Here is an 18,240-nt window from a genome sequence, read left to right on the forward strand (position 1 = left end):
TAGGTAGTGATCTGGCCCCAGATCCTAATTCCAACTCCACAACCTGATTTTTGTACATTCTGAACTATATGGCCTCGAAGCCTGTTGAACTCAGTATGTCTAAAACTGAACTCATTATTTTTCTACCCCAAACTATCCCTTCTTCATAATTTCTATATTTCTTCTTCAAGATCTCTCTGGTCTCTGAATTACACAGCCTAAGTCATCTTCACAAGACTTAGAAAGGATGGGAAAGTCTACTAACAATCCCTGCCCTTTCTCAACACTTCCCAGTTAAACTTACCTCTAGTAAAAATTCCTTATTTTTTGCATTCATTTTCTCATTTGTTTCCTTGCCTTCTTTTTTCCCTTTATTAGCCAAGTAGAAATTCTGGAAAAAAAAATGCAAAAAGGTCAAATCAGCAAATTCTTGTAGTAAGTACTTATATTGTTCCTTGTACTCCATTAGAGACCGTAGGAGATCAGACAAAGGTACAATTACTCAGTTCTGCCCATAAGCAGCATCCTTCCAGGAAATCAGATTTATATCTGTGAAAAAGCTAAAAAAGACAATTAGGCAGTATCATTCAACCAACAAGGAGTCAGTAGTTGGGGATGTAACTGAAGGGATTTATATATCATAGACGAGACTGAACTAAATAGCTAACATCTATCTAGTTTTTCAGCACCAAGAACTAATGTTTCTGAATTAGTGATTCTTTTGTGTTATGTGCTATGAGGAATACAGAAGATAACATTCAAGAAGTTGATAATACATTTGGAAAGACAGTTGAATTTCATTGAGTTTACTCAAATAAACCTTTTTAAAATGCCCAGGTACTGTGCTAGGAGTTAAGAATGCAATGCTGAAAACTTTTTATAACAAAGTTCAAAATATATACAAAGTCATTTAGGAAGGAGGGGGAGCACCTTTCAGGGAATGACATTAGGAGTTAAAAGGATGAGGAAAAGCTTAGTCCTAATCCTACTTAATGTGTATTAAACCTAACCTTATTAGTTGACACTTTTGCTTTTTTAGGGTTGGGGCAGGCACTTGAGTCTCAAAGGAAGGCGAGGATCAGAGTCCAAGGCTGTGGAGCAAGAGGAGCAGCCATGAAAATGTATGGAGACTGGAAAGGAACGCCTAACAGGACAGCATGTTTTGATTATAAGATATATGAAAGAAAGTAGAATTTAAGAATATTTGAAAAGGGCCCAAAATATTGGGCAAAAGTAGAATCAACAAGACCTGGCAAATAATCTAATGTGAGGAGGAGGAAGAGAGAAGGGATAAGGATGACTTGGAGTGTAATTGCAGAGCCCAGAAGGATCTTAAAGAAGAAATACAGAAATTATGAAGAGGGGAGTTTGAGTTTGAAAGGCTTCCAAGTCATTTATAATTCAAAAGACAATTTGTGATTTGGACCTGGATTAGGAGAGAGACTATCTTTGTATCATATGTGATTAGGATCTCTGCTAACTTTTACTATGTCAGTCTAATGCTAATACATGCACAAAGAGGTTAAAATAAATATAATATGTACAATAAGTAGATAAATTCAGCGCAAAGTTTTACTTGCTTTCCCAAAAAAGTAAAATCAACTATAAAGAAGTATCAAAGGATTGTCCTTTAAATCTTGATTTTGTCATTATCAGATTGCTGACTTGAAGATTTTGTCTAGAGTCCTGGTATTTTTATTCAGAAGACATGAATAAAATTTAATACGTGACCTATCACTTTAAGAACATAATGTATCCACTAAAGGAACTCATTAGTCTACTGTACAAGTGTTTATTGACCCAAGTCTATAGAGGAGACTGGAGGACAAAATAGAGGTAACAAAATATAAACTAGGAAATCTTGGCAAACTTTGTGGAACTAAAAGTGGTAAAATGGTATTTGGTGGAAAAAAAACCCCAGAGGATGTCTGATTCTTCCTATAAATGAAGATTTTTGTTCATTCTTCACCTTTTCATTTCATGTGAAAGAATTTCCTTTGTTCTTATGGGCATTTGCAATTTTTAACAAATTTTTTCCCTTGCCACTTAAATCTGAAAGGCTAACAATAACGGTTAGTGGCTCTAAGGCTTGGGAGAGACTGTGACTCACTATAGATTTTGTTCCATATTAGACTTGAAGATAAATATTCCAGAGTCCTTTTTATTCCCTAAAACATCAAAATGATAAACTATTCTAATACCATGGAAAAAGAATTACTTTAAAAACAAAACCCTACCGATTTGCCTGACTAGGTATTACTTTTGCCATGTTGTTTTCCCAATCCGTTTACACATGTGGATTATGCTACCAGTAAGATAAAAATGGGCTTAGAATTTTGAAAGCATTTTTTAAAAAGTCAAATCGTCATTAAGTGAACAGAATTAAGCCCCATTGAGTGAATAAAGCACATAAGGAAATACAAAGCTCTTGGAAAACTGTTAAAGGTTTTGTTATATTAAACGGTGAATGGAATCAGAAGGGTGCCAATGAAAAAGACCAATCTTTCTGTTATTCTTCGGCACATGTGGTTAACTTGTCTTTGTCTTACATTATAAAAAAAGTTTCTAACATTCCAAGAGTCTCTCTCTTTAAAAGTACTTTAGTCCTAACTCCTTTATTCTACTTTCTCCCCACAGTTGAACTTTCAGACTGTTTTTTTCAAGTTACAATTTCTCAGTCCATCATTTAGAGATGAGGAAGGGGAAGACAAATCTAGTGATCCCCAAAAGAACCATACCAAAAACTTTCCTTCCTTCCTTCCTTCCTTCCTTCCTCTCTTTATTCATCTATCTATCTACTTCCTTCCTTCCTTCCTCTCTTTGTTCATCTATCTATCTATCTACTTCCTTCCTTCCTTCCTCTTTTTGTTCATCTATCTACTTCCTTCCTTCCTTCCTCTCTTTGTTCATCTATCTATCTACTTCCTTCCTTCCTTCCTTCCTCTCTTTGTTCATCTATCTATCTATCTATCTATCATCTACTTATTGCTGATGCAGTTGGGGTAAGTGATTTGCCAGGGTCACACAGTTGGAAGTGTTAAGTGTCTGAGACAAGATTTGAACTTAGGTCCTCCTGACTTCAGGGCTGGTGCTCTATCCATTGTGCCATCTAGCTGCCCCCCAAAACATCCTTTATTAAGTTAAATCTTATCTGCATACTTTGGAGTAAGGAGGTGAACTACGTGGTTCTGTTTCTGGTAGAGATAAGTGTTATGGGCAAATCTGAAAGTTTGAGTGAAAAGTGATGCCATCTTGTTCACTCTATATACCATTTCCACAATAGTTGGTAGGAATGCAAGAGTTCTAGGGAATAAAAAGGAAAGAAGATGTGGTGTTATGGGAAGAACAAAGGATTCTGAGTCAGAAAACCTGGTTCTAATTCTGATTATTACATGGTCAAGGCACTAAAGTTAGGAAGCTACCTGGGTAAGGTACTTAAGTTAGTTATGAAGTTCTCTAAACAAGACACTAATGTCAGTTATGAAGTTTCCTGGATAAGACACTAAAGTTAGTTATGAAGCTACCTGATCAAGGCAATTAAGTCTCTCTATTCCTCAGTTTCCTCATCTATAAAATGAGAAAGTTGGAATAGTTGAATCTTCAAAGTTCTTTCCAGCTGTAGAATTGTGATTCTGTGCAGCAAGTAGAATTCTACCAAGGATACTACTTGTCCTGTGTGATAGAGTAGGTGTAGGAAACAAGGGAATATTTATTTTTAACGTCCATATTTTCTTAGACTAAAGACTCTGTCAAGAGGACCAATCATCTAGAGTCTCTTATAAGACACAAAGGACTCATGTAAGTAGTTTATCCTCTGGGTTTGATGAGAAAAGGCATAAATACACACATAAAGGGAAATCACTGGCTAAGGGTAAACTGAGTAGAATAAAGAATGCTATGAGAAGTCAAGATAAGGAGAAATAGTTAGGTGATAGGAGTGCCCATAGACTCCTTTATGGAGGAGTTGGGACCTCAGCTGGATCTTGAAGAATTCAGCTCAGGGGAAATCAATCCAGGAGGAATAAGAAAAGTTCAAAAATGAAATTTTAAAAATACAAAAGGGAAACAACAATAACACAGAAGAAAAATATGGATGCATAAAGTACTCACTAGCTTACTTAGATTTTTAAAAAGAATTTATAAAAAAATTGAGGTCAGGTAATACAAGATGGATAAAAAAATGGTATTTTTCTAAAAAAAAAACAGTATCATGAATGCTCAGCTAATGGACTGAGGCTGTAGTAAGAGAGACTGAAAACATAAAAGATTCATCTTTTTAGCTAAATTTGAGAAAAAGAAGGATCAAAGAAAGTACGGGACCTTTGCTTGGCTGGGATGGGATAACTGACAGCATAGAGAAGGTAGAATTTCTCTTCTTGTTTTGTTTCTACTTTCTTGGCAAAAGAGAATGACCTTTATGTTACAAGTAGCAGAAAAATGAGTACCCCAAACAAACAATTTGACAGTCAAGGAGCTTCTGGTTGTCCTTGATGAATTCAAATCCCCTGGTCCAAATGAACTGCATATTCTAATCCTGAAAGAACTAGGGGATGTGAATGGTGGACTGCCATCACTGACATTTAAGAGATCATGGAAAACAGGAGAGGTACCATAAGACTGGTGAAGGATTAATGTGGTCCTGATTTTTTTTTAAAAGACAGAGTTTCTTGGCTTTAATTTTTGGAAAAATTCTACAATGGCTCATTAAAGAGATAGATGAGGAAGTGGTGATCACAAAATATCAACCTGGCTTCAAGAAGAACAGAACATGGAAAACATCATTTTTGGGGATGAAAGTTTATTAAACTAGAATATGAGGGGAATGCTATGGACAGAGTTTACCTAGATTTTGGTTTGTTGTGTTTTTTTTTTTTTTTTTTGAGAGGCAGTTGGAGTAAAATAACTTGCCTGGGATCACATAGCTATTAAGTGTTAAATGTCTGAGGCTGAATTTAAATTCTGGGGCCAGTACTCAATCCACTACATCATCTAGTTTTTCCATTTACCTAGATTTTGGCAAAGCGTTTAATAAAGTATATCATAATACCCTTGTAGAGAAGATAGAGAGGGGGGGGGTGTTAGATTGTATTTTCATATAATCCTGTGGATTCATAACTGGTTGGATGGGCAGACTCAAAGAGTCATTATAACAGGTCAGTTCAATATAGAGTTGATCAGGGATTGGTGTTAGGCCTTATACTGTTCCACTTTATTTTTAAAAATATTTTCCTGAAAAAATTTTTCATTTTTCTCTTTACTTTTTAAAATAATAGCTTTTTATTTCCAAAATATATGCTTTATGCATTCACCTTGCAAAACTTTGTGTTCCAAATTTTTTTCCTTCCCTTCCCCCATTCTCTCCCCTAGACAGCAAGCAATCCAATATATTTAAACATGTGTGATTCTTCTATACATATTTCCACAAGTATCATGCTGCAGAAGAAAAATCAGATCAAAAAGAAAAAAGAGAAAGAAAACAAAAAAAAAAAGTAAAAATACTATGTTGTGATCCACACTCTGTTCCCACAGTCCTCTCTCTGGGTGCAGATGGTTCTCTTCATCCCACAAGACCTTTGGAATTGACCTGAATCACCTCATTGTTGAAAAGAGCCACGTCCCTCAGAGTTGATCATCATATAATCAACTAGATTCATGATTGGACAATAATAGTTCTGAAGAAGTTCTGGAGATTTTAAAACTGCAAACTCAATAAGAGTCACTAGTGTGATATAGCAGCTAAAACAGATAATGAGATTTCAGGCTACATTATAAGGGGTAAAGGAATAGGGAGGGGATAGTCCCACAGTACTGTGACCTGTCTGGTATATAATGGGTTCAGTTCTGTGCACTATGGATTAAAGAAAGGCAGTGACTGACTGGACAGAGTAGGGCAACCAGAAATGTGAAGGCTTTAAGATCATGACAAGATTGGCTGAAAGCAGGTGGATCCTTCAGCCTGAAGGGAAGACCTGGGAGGAAATGTGATGGCTGTATTTAAGCATCTGAAGAAATGCCACGTGGAAAGGGGATGACATAGCCTTTTGGGCCAAAGCAGGAGCAATGGGCAGTGGTAATAAGAGTCAAATTTAAGCTTGAAGTCAGAAAGAACTTGTTAGCAAAAGTGATGGGCTCCTCCTCCATGGATATCTTCCAGCTGATGCTTTATGTGCACTTCTCAAGCACATCATCCTGGGGATGTCTTTTGTGTCCACATTGGACTAAATGGTTGCCAAGATCTCTTCCCACTCTCGAATTCTGATTGTGGCCTTCCTCTGTGTGAAGAGCTTGCCGACAGGCGTGCAATCTCACACCGGCTCGAGTATTTTGGCTGTATATAAGGAAAACACTCTTATTCCGATTGATCTTGACACTTCTCAGGCGACCAAACTGTCCCATGTCCCAGCCAGTCTTGGTTCTTGACCATCTGATGCCCCTGCAGAGAATAACTTAATCCTTAACTTCCCTCAACTCCCAGGCAACCCTGCTCTTGCACTTCACATGCCAGCATCATAACCCTACCGTGGCATAAAGCTCATCAGACCACAGCTGACTTGCATTTGAGCATCTGGCATCTATTTAGGAAAAACAGACCACCCTGTGCCTACAGCTGATGGTAAAGAGAAGTTTTCTTAATGACAACCAGGCTGGCAAATAAGTTTTTCTTTTCAAACAAAGTTGCTCTTTATCAGTCTTTATGAGCCTACTGCCCTGGACTACCTCACCCAGATGTATCCCATCTCTTTCACATCTAAGCATGTCTTCCATTTATTGCAAAGTTCTCCTTGCTTCCCAACCCCTTATTTTTAAAAAGGGGAATGAAATCCCTTCCATCCCATCCAAAAAATTCCATTTTTTTCCCTCTTGCTTTCTCTTAAAGGAATTTTTCTACCTCTTCCCACTTCCTAGGAGAGCTAAGTGGAGGTGCAATGTATCCCTTGGTCTCTCATGCTGATGCAAGTCCAGGAGATCCCAGTTTAAGAAGGGCTGTTTGTTAATCATTTTCAAGTCAGCTGTTGTTTCTCCATATAAACAATGCTTATACTCCCAGAGAAGCTCACAAAAGTGAATTTAGTCTGTAAAATACTTGATGTATTGTATTGTATTATAGAACCTAACCACTGTGCAAGTAACAAGTAATTAACTGTGCAAGTATGGGAAAAGATGCTCATAATTCTAGGAGGGGATGCCAAGAACACGTTCCTCACCATCTCCCCTCATGTGCCAGGGTGTGGGGGCTGGACTTTGTTCCTATGATTTGGGGAAAAAAGAACCAGGAGGGGAACAAGTTGATTTTTACTTTGGAGAACTTCTGGGTCCTTTCCCATCATCTCCACCTGCTTCTTCCAACAGAGGTTTATCTCCCAGACTTCTTTCACAGCTTTTCTCTCCCTGTCCCTGAAGCAGAATCACAGCCTTTTTGAAATTTTCTGAGGATTTTTAAGCATAAAAAAAAACAACATTCTTCCCTCCTTTGCCCCCCATTTCTGTGCTTGGAACATCTGCTTTTCTTCCTCCATTTGTTGCATTCTGGCTGGATCCCCTTGACTGGAGAAACCTTCTTCTCCCTTGAACATTACACAGCATTTTTTTTTTTTTTTTGCAACTCTCTAATGCACTTATCATTTCATATTATGTAACAGGATTATCAGTGTTTGTGCTCTATTTCCACAAGACCCATGGAGTCAGTGACTGTGTCTTATCTAAGTGTTTGTCTCCACAGTGATTACCACAGAGCTCTGCTCCCAGTAGGTGTTTAATAAACAACTAACAGCCGGCATCCTTAAAACACTGCAAGGTTTTCAAAGCACTTTAGCTAGGTAATCCCCTTTCAGCCTCACAACAATCCCGTGTTTCTTGTTTTGTTCAGTGGTTTCTGTCCTGTCTGACTCTTCATGGGGTTTTCTTGGAAGAGATACTGGAAGGATTTGCCATTTCCTTCTCATTTTACAGATGAAGAAACTGAGGCAAACAGAAGGATCACACAGCCAGAAGGTCACTTTTGAATGCAGGTCTTCCTGATTCCAGGTCTGGCACTCTACCCACTATTTCAGCCAGTCACCCAGACACCCCATGAGATAGGTCCTATTCCCATTTCTGTTTTACAGGTGAGGAAATTAGGATGAAAAAGACAGTAAATGTCTGATGCTGAATTCACAATGGGTTCTTTCTGTGTTCAAACCAAGTGACTTTTTACCCATGCCATGTAGGTGAATAAAGGAGGATGAATGAACTTTGATCTCACTCAGAATAAAAAGGCCAATTTAGGGGATCCTGAATGATCTTTGAGTACCCAAAAGATCAAAGTATGATTCATTTACCTTTCTGAGGAAAATTTATTCAGTGTTTACCACCACTGACATTTTATCCAGGAGTTGAGAATCTTTGGAGCAAGGATTTTTCAAACTTTTTTGGACCTCTGCTCACAATAATGTTTTTAAATCATTCAAAGCAATGTTGAGTTTCAGTCATAATAAAATATAATAAATAAAAAAATAATAATAAAAATTAAAATGTAAAAAATGTTCCTGTCCAAAGTCACAGACCCTCTGGAACCTCAGTTAAGAAGTCCTGCTCTGGAGAGAGGAGCAAGACAGGGGATAGGACAGAGAGTAAAGGGGGAGGAAATCAGAGAAAGAGAAGGGAAATATGGGGGGCAGTAGTAGAAGAAGAAGGATGCTGTGGGGTGGGGAGAAAGGAGTAATCATGGGAAATTACTCTGCTATCCTCCTTTTCCTTTCTCCACTCTCCATCAGTCCTATCACTATAGAATCTGCTTTGAACTTCCTTGGGCTAAGAAAGAATCAGGAACTTGGCTGAAGGGCAAGGAAGGTAAAAGCAGTGGGAAAATTCCATTTACATCTGGGAAATAAGCACACAGTTTGGACTCAGGTTTAAATTTCAACAGCGTCCCTCACTATCAAATAATTACTAAATCTATCATCCTTTGACCACAGAAATAATGCTATACAAAGTAAGAAGGTGGCAAAATACACCATAGAAATCTATCATCTACCATATACGTAAAAAAAAGGACTATACAAATAAAAATGTAAAGGAAAAGTCTGAAGGAGGGAAAGAAAAATCCAAATAGTAATAGCCTAGAGGAGAAGAGAATGCCTGTGCTCATCTGGATGGAGTTTGCACGGGTCCAGCTAGAGTCATCTACTAACCTCCCAAGGCTTATCCTTTCCCTATCTATTTAAAAAATTTTTAATACAAATTTAATAACCATCAATCAAAAATAAATATGCAAAATGAAAAGTAAAACCCTTCACAAAATTCTTGATATTTTACAGGCTAAACACAAATGAATTAACAGATTTTCCCTCTCCCCCCAAAAAAAGTGCTGAATTCAGCACTAGATAACCTGGATTCAAATCCCAATTTAGCTACTTAAGGCCTGTGTGACTTTAGGTAAGTTACTTATAAATAATTCTCAGAGCCTCAGTTTCCTTGTTTGTAAGATGGAGATGATACTTGTACTTACTTTACAAGGTTGTTGTTTGGTTTCATTGAGATAGTGCATGTAAAGCCCTCTAGAAAACAACAATTCTGAAAAGTAACTATATATCAGTAGATATATAATATATATTATATTTTAAGTTATATTAAATTTTTTGCCTATATTTAATTTTAATATATTTAAATAAAATTTAAATTATAAATACATAATATATTATAAATTTGTCTTCCTTTTTTCAGTCCCCAGTCCTAATTATAAATAGCAACTATTTATTTTTGGGTTTTCCTCTTCAAATTCCATGCAGTTGAATAATTAGACTGCTATTTTGGGGTACAGAACTAACAAACTATCTGACAGACTTCATATGTTACGCTGGATTTTTAACGTTATGTAGTTCTCTTTCTAGGGACATGATTTGACCTCTCTATAAGTGAATACCTTCAATTCCAGCCATATTTTACAAGGGATTTCACTATATTTATTTTTCTTTTTTTCTTCTTTATTATAGCTTTTTATTTACCAGATACATGCATGGGTAATTTTTCAGCATTGACAACTGCAAAACTTTTGTTCCAATATTTCCCTTCCTTGCCCCCACCCCCTTCCCCAGATGGCAGGTAGACCAATACATGTTAAATATGTTAAAGTATATGTTAAATACAATATACGTCTGTATTTATTTTTCTCCACTAGAGGCTCTCACAATTTCTTTGGAGCGGAATATGACATTTCCACTTTCCCTTCCTTCTCTCCCCTTGTTGCCATCAGCAAAGAGAGTCATTCTGAACCTGTCACCTCCAGGCAAGGCTACATGCTGGCCCCCATCTGCAACCCGACATTTCTCAGCAAGTTTTCTCACTCGGCTTCCCTCAGCAGACCACAATATCCTCTTGTCACATTGCTCGCCCTCCCACTCCCCCAGAACCAGCCGCACGGTCCTGCTAAAGTGTCTAATTCTGAATTCCACTTTGCTTTGCTGAGATCCCAGCTTCTCGCCCTCCTCCCACTGGTGCTGTGATCACCACTTTCAATTCCACCCTGACACTCTAAAACACTTGCCTCCATCTCCTTCCACCACGACTAGTGGGTAATTCCTGCATTAGATAGTCTTTGCCGACCATTCTCAGTTATGATGCCTTTGATCAAGAGAACCAGTCAATGAACAAACAGTTATTAAGCATCAATAGATGCTTAATCAATAGATCATGTGTCAGACATTATGGTAGGCACTGGGGACACTCACCCCCCCCCCACAATACAATGATGGAGGAGAGGGGATGAAAGAGATACTTGGGGTACCAGAAAAGGGCTCTTGCACTGAACCTTGAATAGCGGAATAACAGCTATTTTGAGCTGATAAAGGTTCCAAGAGGTAGAAGCAAGATAGAAGAGATTTCTAGGTAAGTAGATTACACAGCTAAGGCAAATATAAAGAGAGGGGAGATGAAATATCATGTAAAGGGAGAGTAGAATAAGGAAACTTATTATAGAGCCAGGATTGACATCAGAAGACCTGGATTTACACCCTACCTTAGGGAGTTATCAATTGTATGACTACGAGCAACAGGAGCAAAGCTTCTTCCTGATCCATAAAACAGGGATGATAATACCTGAAATCCCTATTTTTACAATGTTTTTGTGAAGGACCCCAGATGGTCCCTTAATGATGATTCATTTCTATTCACTTCCTATAGGTTCTGCTCATCACTGATTACAATCACCGCTCGGTGTATTTTATAAAGGTTAAAGTAACTACAGAAACATTTATTATTCTCCTCAGGTCTGGGTCCTAAACTTGTTTTTCAAATGACAGGGAAAATGGAACTGCTTATCTTTATTACATTATAGGGAGGTTGACTCTCAGTCACAAGACTATCTCTAAACATTGATCAGGGTACATCAAATGGAATGATAATCATCACCCCAAAAGTCACTCAACGGGGTAATATCTATGCTGAAAGATAAAAGGTACACTTGCAAGGGAAGTTGGGGGGGAAATTTATAGACTAAAATTTATCTGGTTTGCTTTCTTAAATAAATACTTGCAGCCTTGGTATTTATTTCCAAAGGGATTGTGTATGCATGTGGGGATGGAGATTTGAATTTACCTCACAGCTGAGATAATTCTTTTGGATTTGAACACAATAAAGTATAAGACATGCTAAAAGCAGACTGCCAACGATGCTAATTTAGATAATTTGTATTTCCATTCCTGCCCTACCTTCCCAAATAAGAATCCCATTCTTCCTTACTATTGTAACTTGTAATTGTCTTAAAAATTACAAAGCCATGATGGTCTGGTTCTATCTAAATTATATAAAAAAAATTACACAAGTATGAGGTACTTCAGCTTTAGTGACCAAAAGAACCACATGGTGGAGCCAGATAAAACCGATTAATCATTTCTGATATCAATGAGAAAAAAGGCTCATAAGTAAATATTTCTTACTTTATGATATGAAATGACTCTAGCTCTCTGAAATTTTATTGACTTACAAGTGAGATGTGTTTTTATTTACTTATTTGTGAGCATGATATTTTCTTTCAAAAGAAGGACTTTAAGCTCCTTGAGTTTTCTGTCTGTATATCCTTGGCACATAGCTCAGTACCTGACACAGGAAAAGCATTAAATGCTCCACCAATACCATCACATTTATAAAATGTTCACATTAGCACTTTTCTTCTGTTCCTAGACTTCAAAATTTAAGAGAGAAACTTATTTTCTCTTGTTTTTGTGAAATATACACATTTGTGTACATAGACAGATGCATACATCTTTATATTTAAATGTATTTATATGTATGTACATAGATGTGTATACCTACAAAAAAGTTCTTATATGCTGGTACAGTGGAGAAATCATGAATCTGAAGTCATTCTGTGATCTTGGGAAAGTGAACTCTTCTGGGCTTCCATTTCTTTATTTGTAAAATGAGGGGAGCTGTTGGACCACATGACCTTTAGGGTTCCTCCTGGTTCTAAATATATAACCTTGTGGTCCTTCTAATATACATCAAATAGGCTTTTGCTAAACTGAGATGAAAATACTTTTTTAGGCCTAAGACTTTAAGAGTTTTCAGTCCTTTATGATGAACTTGCATCATTGCTTATAATTCTCTCTTAGAGCTTCTTCATTTGCAAATGGGGGAATCCCTTAGTCTAAGGAAAATTTTTAGGGATGAGGTCATCTTATGAATGTGTGAACAGAAATAAGCTATTTTTTCCCTTATAAGTACCCAAGGAGAGGCAGGATGATATGATGGATTGAGAAGGTTGGGCTCCAGTCTCATCTTTGACTTATACAGGTTATGTCACAACTACCCTATTGGCTTCAGTATTATAGAGCTCTAGGACAGTTACCAGTTGGTATTGGTAGAGGAAGAACTTGTTCCTTATATCAAAGTAATCACAAGCCAAGGAAATAGAAAAATTCCCCTGAAATACTGGAAATGAGTCAGATGGGGGACGTGTCAGAGATGGGCAGGGAATCTACCAACTCATCACAAAAGGAAAAAAAATCTACATATGGAAATTGTCAGAAATGCATGAGGAATGGTTTCATTTTCTCTCAAACTTCCATTTCTTTTATTTTTCATTAAAATTTTATTTTAATAGTATATTATTTTTCCAATTAAATGTAAACATGGTTTTCAACTTTTATTTTTGAAAGATTTTTAATTCTAAATGTTTTTTTCCCTCCCTCCCTCTCTCCTTTACCTTCCCCTTTCCCATGCTAGCAAGCAATCTGATATAGGTTAGACATTTATGTTCATTTTTAACATATTTCCATATGAATCATGTTGGGAAAGAAAAATCAGAACAAAAGGGAAAAACCATGAGAAAGGAAAAAAAGGTGAAAATAGTATGCTTTGATCTGCATCCAGTCTTCATGGTTTTTTCCTCTGGGTGCAGATGGCGTTTTCTATCCAAAATTTATTGGAATTGCCTTGGATCACTGAATTGCTAAGAAGAGCTAAATCTATCACAGTTGATTATCACACAATCTTTCTGTTGCTGTGTACAATGTTTTCCTGGTTAAATTTCCAGTTCTAAAATAATTTGCTTAATATAATTTTGTTCTCTGGAAAGGCTATGACAAAGGATTATTAAAAAACCAAAAAAAAAAAAAAAACTCAACGTTAAAGAGGTTTTTAGAAGGAATTGGAAAATAGAAGATGGGACTTTAAAATCCATCTTCATGCAAGTAAGAATCAAATAAAATAATCCCTGTAGTCCCTGGATTCCTCACATGAGATTATTTTTTTCTTAGTATCCATTACTCTTTTATGTATTCAGAGAAGTAATACCTTTTCAGAGGCATATTATAGTCAAGAACTCCAGCCCTCTAAATCTCACTGAGATTGATAAAGTCAAACTCTTTTGGGTTCCCCTTGCTATGTATGATCCATTCCTTCCTATTTCCTATGCCTTCAGTAAGCTGGGTTTATAGGACTCCTGACCTCTCATCACTATACCGCCTCATTTGACCAAGTTTATTTTTAAGCTTCTGAAGTCCCTGATACTTATAAAGGACTTGATCAGGCTTCTTCACTTTTGAAAGATGAGGCTCTGAGCTAAGTGCTCCAATAAAGTCAAGATAAACATTAAAGCCCCTGATTTTCCTCTAGATTCTTTATACCAAGATGCTACAAAGGGAAATGGTGTTATTTTGATTATACTTTTTGTTTCATGTTAGACACCTGAGAGAGGGATAGAAGCAGAGGAGAATAAGTGCCCAGAAGTCTGTTTTATCTTTCTCCAAAAGTAACTCTTTAATTTTAAGCATCGGTATGAAGGAATCTTTGGAGATTGGGTATGGGAATTAACTACAGAGATATGAAATCAGCACTATGGAGAGCCTGCTTTTTTAAGGAGTTCTTTTCTACTCGATAGGACTCTCTCAGGCCAAAGAAAGAATGATGGGAAACAAATAATTATATCTGCTTTTTAGTGCTTATGGAGATGCTCTTCACTCTCCCTTTAGAAGAAAGGGGCCAAATTCACTGGCTAAAAAGCTCCCCAGAAGCCCTAACTGAAATAGAATGTAACTGGAAATGTTTAAAAAATAAATAAAAACAATACAAGAAAGATAATGTTAATTTGTCATTTTCTAAGTTAATATGTAGCCCCCAGTGATCCATTTCTATTTGAGGTTCACAACCACTGCTCTAGATTAACAGGTGAATGGAAAGACTTGTAGAAAGTTGGAGAATGGACAAAATTAGTGAAGAAATTTAAGAGAGAAGTAGAAATGAGCTGGAGTAAGCAAAGATTATCAAAGATGTTGAGAGGAAGTTAGAGTCATATCATGGTTGAGGTCACAAGATGGACACACAATGAAAAAGAGTCTGAGAAAGGATTCAAAACCCATCTTCCTGATCCCAGGTCCAGTGCTCTGGCCGTTATAAGAACACTTTTTAATGAGTGCCCAGAGTTAAGTTAATATAGGGTTAGAGGGAACATTTAGGATTGGGGTTAGTGTTAGGATTAGAATTAGGGTTAGAGTCAGTTTACAGTTAGAGTTAGCATTAGATTGTGCATTCAGGATTAGGGGTAGTGATAATGAAAGGAGGGGACATGTAAAAGATGGAGAGATTATAGGTATTATTGTTAATAATACCTATAATTGGCAGGTTCTTCTAATGTATAAACAAAGGAAGGGCCTTTGTCAAGAGAACCTGCCCTGGAAATAGTCTCTCACATATTCCTCTTAATCTGATAAGCTGGTGCAACCCTTACTAACAGTAGAAAAGCACATAACATTCTGACACCTTTTATAGAAATGCTCTCAGATAAAGTTTTCACTATCCCAAGTCCTTTCCCTTAACTATTTCTGGTTCTTTGTGAAGAACACCTGCTTTCTAGCTAACTCTTCAAGTACTTTCTGGGCTGTCAACGTGATGCAAAGCAATCGGACAGGAGAGTAAACCTTCGAGGTCACAGATGTGGTCCCAACCGTGGGATGGAAACGGTTTCACAATCTTGTGTTAGATTCTTTTCTGGTCATCACTTTACATAAATGGTATCAATTAAACAAATTAACACTCTTAATGAAGTACAGAATGTTTTACAGAAAGGTTTGCATTTGGATTTTGAAGTTTGGCATGAAATGCCTAAGGGAGGATAAAGTTAGACCAAATACAACAAAAACATTTCCAGGTTTCACATGCTTCACAAACTCCCTTAGGAAATAATTACTATTCTCTGGGTGCTTTGATTTTTTTTTTTTTACTGTGAATTTAGAATCAGATGAGAGTTTGCCTGTTATACCCCCAGCAAGTCTTTGTAGACTCCTCATAAAATTATTATAAGTGAGTTAGCTATTTAGAAATTACAATTCTGCTTTTGTGAATATCTTATCGGCTTTTACCCTTACCTAGAGGTAGGATGTTTCAGACTTAGTCACTGACTCATGACCCTTTGTCATTCTTTGAGTCATCACTGAAGTGCCATAGAGTGAAAGGCCTATTAAGGTAATTTCTGGAAAGTAGGAAGTTTGTACAACAAACCAATAAGAATGGTAAGCACAAATCCATGGAGAAGCAGGCCACTGAAGAGCAATAGATCATTTTTTCCCAAGGCTTGAAAAAAAAGGGAAACTGAAAAAACTAAAGGCATTAAAAGTTTGCACACAGGATGATTGGTTGCTTTGGAACGCAATAAGCAGTATTAGTGTACTATCTGATAAATTCTAGAAAGAAAAAAATCTGGTTTAATATTAGAGAAGTTATCTCTAAAAAAAGGTATTCATATTGCCTTTCCCAATGCCACAGATAGGAGTTTGTGGACTTTTATTATTTGATATATAACACAAATATAAATTGACAAATATATTATGTGGCCTAATGCCACTCAATACAGAGAAGATTATGTGGAAAAAATACTTGTAATTCTCAATTAATTCCAATTTTTTGTGGCTATAACATAGAAAGGATTATTCTTTTCAGATTCTATTCAGATTCAGAAAAAGAAAAAACAATTACATAATTTCCAGGTTTGACTTAAGAGTTATCCCAAATGTTAAACATCTAATGTGCTAAGGAAACAATCTTATAGAAATAATTTATTAATAACCATATTCATATTCTATGTACTGATCCACTGGCTTTATGAGTTGGCTTTATAAATGCATATTATACAAATGGCATTCTACATACAAAAGGCATTCTACATTCATTTGGGTTTTCTGTCCACTCAGGGCAAGTTTTAGGCAAAAGTTATTTAAGCAATTATGGATCTCATTTAGGAGGTTCTATAATGTTCTGGGTCTTGTGCCATCAGTATCAATGCAGAATGGATCGCAGAACCCAAAATACCATCTAGTTCGATCTTTAGTGGCCCAAGAACCCCTTCTTACTACCTTTGCAACAAGTTGGCATGAGACATCTCCATGAAGATTTCAAGTAAAAGGGAATCAATTCCCTCTCAAGATAGCCCTTTCTAGCCTGCAATACCTTAAACACTGGGAAAGTTTTCCTTACAATTACATAGAATCAAGACTATCTCCAACTTTTATCCACTGTTCTGAGTATTGTCTTCTTTAATTACTTTTCCTAATGACAACCCTTCAGATACTTGAAGATTGTTATCATGTTTCCCCTCCCCTCCAAAAAGCCATTTTTCTCAAATAACTTTCTCAGTTCCCTTTATTAGATCCCAATATGGCATATTTTTTTATTCAGCTTGCCATTCTGGGTAGCTGTTCTGGACACGTTCCAATACTAAATGAAGTATTCCACTTAAAAAAATATCGTTCCCAAAACAAAATACAATTTTCTGTATTATTACCAAGGCAGTGCAGCAGAAATACTATCTTATTTGTTTTACATATAGCATCTCTGTTAATTCAGCCTAGGATTTAGCATGAGTTTTTTTTTTTTTTGATTCTGCCAACACTTTATAAGCCTTTGATGCCCAATAAACCCGCAGTTCACAAAAACTCAACTATTGTCTAGACACAAAATCCCATCCTATATTAATGAAGCTGATTTTTAAAATCCAAATGTAGAATTTTACATGTATCTGAATCAAATTTCATCTAGAGCTTTCCCAGATGTTTGGTCAGGGATGACATTTGCCCAGAACATTACAGAATCTCCCCTAAATAATTATTTAATCAAATTTTGCCTAACTGTCCACACAGGGAATCCAAATGGATGCAGAATGCCCAATATCCAGACTACGATATGCATTTATAAAGTCAATCCATAAAACCAGTTAGTTGGTTCATATATATTGGACACCAATCAATCAATATTTATTAAGCATCTGTTATGTGTCAGGTACTGTGCTAAGCACATGTTAATACACATTGAACTTAATCCAGGATTGAAAAGGAAAATGAACTATATTGCCTTTGGGAAATTATGTAATGATTCTAAAGATTCCAGGCTTCTTCTTAAAACAAAACTCCATATTTTAAAGAACAACATTCGTTCACATTCAGTTTCTGAAGAACTAACGTTAAGGATGACTAAAGTAAATGCAGAGGTCCACAGTGGACTTATATAAACAGGGCCCAAAGTGCTACCAAAAAAAGAACTGTGGAGAAGTGAAATTAAAGATGTCACTAGAGATGCATGATTGAGGAGGAAAGATGTGTTGGTTACATGATGAGGAACAACCAATTTGCAGCCAAAGGATTTTACTGGCTTTTATGAGATCTAAAAGAAGGCCCTAAGACACTGAATGGACACATGATGTTGAGAATTTACAGGAAGACAAAGACAAAATCTGCTCAGGACAAGAAAGTGTGGATTGGTACCATGTCACTGGAGGGAATACCCAGATCATTAAGA

The 18,240-nt window shown here is 36.6% G+C and overlaps 1 protein-coding gene across 1 annotated transcript in view; it reads right to left on the minus strand.

Moving 5' to 3' along the window:
- Window positions 1-18,240, minus strand: part of APBB1IP (amyloid beta precursor protein binding family B member 1 interacting protein) — a 114,586-nt gene that overhangs the window by 35,224 nt on the left and 61,122 nt on the right. The window contains exon 8 of the mRNA XM_003771855.4: window positions 284-370. Coding sequence (XP_003771903.1) covers window positions 284-370 — 87 coding nt within the window. The remainder of the gene's footprint in view (window positions 1-283; window positions 371-18,240) is intronic.

This window comes from Sarcophilus harrisii, chromosome 5 (assembly GCF_902635505.1).
Source record: "Sarcophilus harrisii chromosome 5, mSarHar1.11, whole genome shotgun sequence".
Taxonomy (NCBI): domain Eukaryota; kingdom Metazoa; phylum Chordata; class Mammalia; order Dasyuromorphia; family Dasyuridae; genus Sarcophilus; species Sarcophilus harrisii.